Below are 4,500 nucleotides of genomic sequence, written 5' to 3' on the forward strand. Positions count from 1 at the left end.
CGCAAGAGCTACAGGATGAGAGGGATGTTGTGCAGCAGGTAGAGCAGGAAATAAGGGCAAGCCGTGGTCGGAAGCCAAGGGAAGAAACCCGTGCCCGTCGCTGTGGCAAGTGTGGTGAGACTGGGCACAATGCGCGCACGTGTCAGATTGTAATAGACACCTCTGAGGAAGAGGACTCCGAGTAGTTTCAATTGATTTCTAATGTTGTGGTAGATTTATCGCAATGTTTGTCGTGAGGGTAGATAATTTTGGCGCTTTCGCTTGTTTGGCGCTTTCGCTATACATGTACGTTATATTAGATGCAATATTGCAAAAAACTTAGATATCCTGATAAGCAATCCTTCTGTGCCTTTTTGAATACAAACTGTATTCGGTCAACATTCAATTGTTTAGGTGTTAAGTATTGTGAATATCTAGATCCTAGTATTCAGAGTATGAATCATACTTAGTTATTAGCGTAACATTATGCGACTTGACATTGACTTTACACAAACTTCCATCAGGCATTGCAGCGCGGCAATAAACTTTTCCACTAACAAGGATTATGTTTCCCTTTTGCATATTACCTGTTAGGTAACAGGTGCCGTTTAATCCCCCCTCCTTCACTCCCGTACCCCTGTCGTCCAATCATCGCCCGCCTCTCAGCACAAAGACCCTCTGTACTCTTTTTTGAAATCCCAACGACCAGGCCTCAACCTCCATGTACGTACCACACCGTTGCTGATAAATCAACGACCCCATGGGCGGGGTAGTGGGCGGGTGGACATACGGTGAGTATAATGAGTCCCTGCTAGGGATTGGGGGGTTTAGGGGTTTTGGGGGTTTTGGTTTAGGGGTGTGATTCTTCACTGCACTGCACTGCACTGCACCTTACTTTCCGTTCGTTCGCCACTTAACTCGCACTTACTCGCAGTACCGCCGACTACTCGCAGTACCACCGACTCCCTTACCACCAACTACTCCCACTACTCCCACTACTCCCACTACCACCGACCCACTACCACCGACTACTCCCACTACTACCACCACCACCACCACACCACCACTACCACACCACCACTACCACCACTACCACCACCACTGGTAGACTACCACCACCACTACCACCCACCACTACACCACCACTACCACTACCACTACCCTTCAACCACCACCCACCACCCCACCCATCCCGCTTCCCGCCTCTTCTCTTCTCTCTTCCAACCCTCACACCAAAACCCGCTCCTGAACTCACCGGAATCTCGCTGGCTGAGTCCCGCCTCAAACCCTCTCTCTCTCTCGTTCGTTCACCAAAACATCTCCAGACAACGACAACCTCGCGGCACACCGACGAAATGGCCTCCGCTACCACCAACGGCTTCCATGCGCCGAATTTCATCCTCTTCCCCCACCAGCAGGACCTCCTCTTCACCGCCCTCAATTCCAACCGCACCACTGCGGCGGACCAGCAGAACGGCGACGCCCAGACCATTGCTCCTGCCGCCTTTGACAACACCACCACATCGCCGCTCCAGGCGCCCGGATCCGGGAGCCTGACGAACCTCAACGAGAGCCCGTTCATCGATTACGACTACGACTTCGACAACGACGCCAGCTATGGCGAGTACGACTTCAGCAACCTCCCGCAGGGCCAGATGATTGGCAACCTGCCCGGTACGTCATCGGATGGCGATGCGGGGGCGAACGAGTCCCACGACAAGCGCGGCCTGTCGGACGACGAGGAGAACGACGATGAGCCGGATGGCAAGCGCAGGGATGGCGACGATAAGACGTCCAAGAAGCTGGGGAGGAAGCCACTAACTTCAGAACCGACATCGGTAAGCCTTCGCTGCTCCGCTGTCGACGAACTGAGTTCTGACTATTTTGATGTAGAAACGCAAGGCGCAGAACCGCGCGGCACAACGTGCTTTCCGTGAGCGCAAGGAGAAGCACCTCAAGGACCTCGAGACTAAGGTTCAGGATCTGGAGAAGGCATCCGAGGCGGCGAACCATGAGAATCTCATCTTGCGCGCCAAGGTGGACAAGATGACCGCGGAGCTGAAGGAATACAAGCAGGCTGCGGTGAGCCGGCAGACTGGAAACCCTCTGATGCCCATGCTGTCGACGTATCAGAAGGCGAGTCAGGCCCCCCACAACCCCAACGACGTCAACTTCTCCTTTGAGTTCCCCAAGTTCGGCCAGCTCCCCGGACCTCCCGTTCTCAGCAAGCCTTCCAAGTCAACGACATCACCCGGCGAAGCCCCATCCCGCTCAACAAGCTTCACAAGCAACCTCAGCCCCCTAGACAGCGGTTCGCGCAACTCCCTCAGCTTCGGCTCGAACCAGAACCTCGCCAACACAAACCAGTCCAACAACAACTACTCCGGCAACGGCGCGGCGCTCGAGGGAATGACCAACGGCAACTTCGACTACATGGTCCACCACAACAAAGGCAGCACCTCCGCCTCCAGCGCCGACTCCGGCAGTGGCCCAACCAGCACCGGTCACAACACATCACACTCCTCCCCCACCTCCTCCAACTCCCACCACGGCACCAGCTCCTCGTGCGACACCTCGCCTGAACCCTACACGCAATCCCCTCCCGCATCCAAAACCGCCGCCGCCGCCGCCGCAGCCGCAACCACAACACTCTCCACCATCGGCGAGGAATCCCACGCCGACCCGGCAATCGACAGCCAATCCTCCTTCTACTCCAAGCTCTCGCAAGTCTGCGGCTCTGCCTCCCAACCAATCCCACGCACCATGACCTCTCCCCCTCTCGCCCCCTCCACCACCGCACCCACCCCCGCTTCTAACTCCTCCTTCGACATCAATTCCCTCGACTGGCTGGCGGCGCAGAACGGGAACCAGTTCGATCCGCAGCTGTTTGGGGATTATCGCGAGCCGCATGATAATATCCTGACGGGGTTGTATGATGATTCGTTTTTTACTGAGGCGTTTGCTATCCCTGGGGAGTTCTCGGGGAGTCCGTTTACGTTGGATGCTACGCCGCAGTCGCAGCAGACCCAGCAGACGACGCAGCAGCAGCACCACCAGGGAGGGAAGAAGGATTTGATTGGGGAGATTGACGCACAGCTTGGTGAGGAGGAGGTGGTACCTGCTGCGAGCGAGATGCTCACGTGCACGAATATGTGGTATGTCCCCCATCCTAAAATAGCTGCATTAGAAACGCAGACTAACAAGTTCGCTAGGGAACAAATCCAAGCCTGCCCCGCCGTCCAGAACGGCGAGATCGACATGGACAGCCTGTGCTCGCAACTCCAGCAGAAAGCCAAGTGTAGCGGTGAGGGCCCTGTCATTCAGGAGACGGATTTTAAGGATGTGCTGGATACGATGTTTGCGCCGGGGGGGTTCCAGGCTTTCCCGCTGACTAAGGGGACTTGAGCACGCAGCGCGCGCAGGGCTTTTACTAGGTACTTGGCTTGCACTGGGACGGGGACGGGATCTGGGGTGGATTGGAATGACATGAGTAAAATGGGAAACGGAATGGAAAGGGAACGTGGCATGCTACGGCGTCACGAGTGCGTAGGGGTGAATGGGGTGTCTGGAATGGAAATTTTGATAGCTGGTATTTGGGCTACAAACTGGAGGGGTTTTACGGTGTTCTTGCCTTTATGCTTCTACTTCTTCTTTTAATGGCCCAGACAGAAACAATTTAATGGTTGCTTATACTCCCATCTTTTTTTTGGAAAAGGGGGGGGGGGCTTTCGATGATGAGGATTTTGGATGATTTGATGCGCAACGAGCGCCTTGTTTTTTGGTTTTATGGGGTGACGCGTTCTGCTTTTCTTGTCTTTTTTTCCATTTCCACTCCATCACTTTTGAGTTCAGACGGTTTCGATCCCACGTTCCGATTCGCTCCCTTTCAATTCGTTTCGTTTCGCTTCGTTTCTAGGGGCATGGTGTGGGAAAGGAGATTATTATGAAAGGAGGATTGGAGAGGGGAGGGGGGGTATTTATATGTACGAAACGCGCACGCGCTTGCTATGGTTCATCGGAGGAGGGGAGGTGGTGGTGATATACAATGGAGGGATTAAGATGGGGGGGGGATGGATAATGCTACTACTACTACTGCTCACTCATAAATACTCTGGTACTATACTATATTATGCATGCTCTTACGGATGCTATAAAATTTGAGTTCCGTGAGTTAATAGATGGATACAGGGGACGAGACGGTCAGTGTGGTAGTTATCTGGCGTAGCAGTATTGCAAGTTATATGATAAAAAAAGGATTGGTCTCCCTGATATTCTCTAACTCTCACATTTTCTCTCCTCGCCCACCCTGTTTATTATATAGAATAGGTCTAGGAGGAGTAACGATACTAGGGCCGACCCATCGTTAATATCTTGCACGGCCGACTGTAGACTTGCGAGGATTAGGCATCTCTACTAGAGGTGCGATGGTAAGTGACTTTGAAGTTTCTGTTAATGGAAACTTGATAACTAGCTACTATATTATGCGAGTGGTTCTAAGGCTACCAGTGGCTAGTTTTGTCT

General features: G+C 53.3%; 1 protein-coding gene across 1 annotated transcript; it reads left to right on the forward strand.

Annotated features, from left to right (window-relative positions):
* The first annotated feature begins 1,054 nt into the window (after positions 1–1,054).
* YAP1 (DNA-binding transcription factor yap1) lies at positions 1,055–3,933 on the forward strand. The gene is made up of 3 exons (XM_024471126.1): positions 1,055–1,817; positions 1,873–3,134; positions 3,192–3,933. The coding sequence occupies exons 1-3, from the start codon at positions 1,335–1,337 to the stop codon at positions 3,382–3,384; spliced, it is 1,938 nt and encodes a 645-aa protein (XP_024320806.1). The 5' UTR covers positions 1,055–1,334; the 3' UTR covers positions 3,385–3,933.
* Positions 3,934–4,500: the final 567 nt, after the last annotated feature.

Source organism: Pseudogymnoascus destructans, assembly GCF_001641265.1.
Source record: "Pseudogymnoascus destructans isolate 20631-21 unplaced genomic scaffold scaffold_23, whole genome shotgun sequence".
NCBI classification, from domain to species: domain Eukaryota; kingdom Fungi; phylum Ascomycota; class Leotiomycetes; order Thelebolales; family Thelebolaceae; genus Pseudogymnoascus; species Pseudogymnoascus destructans.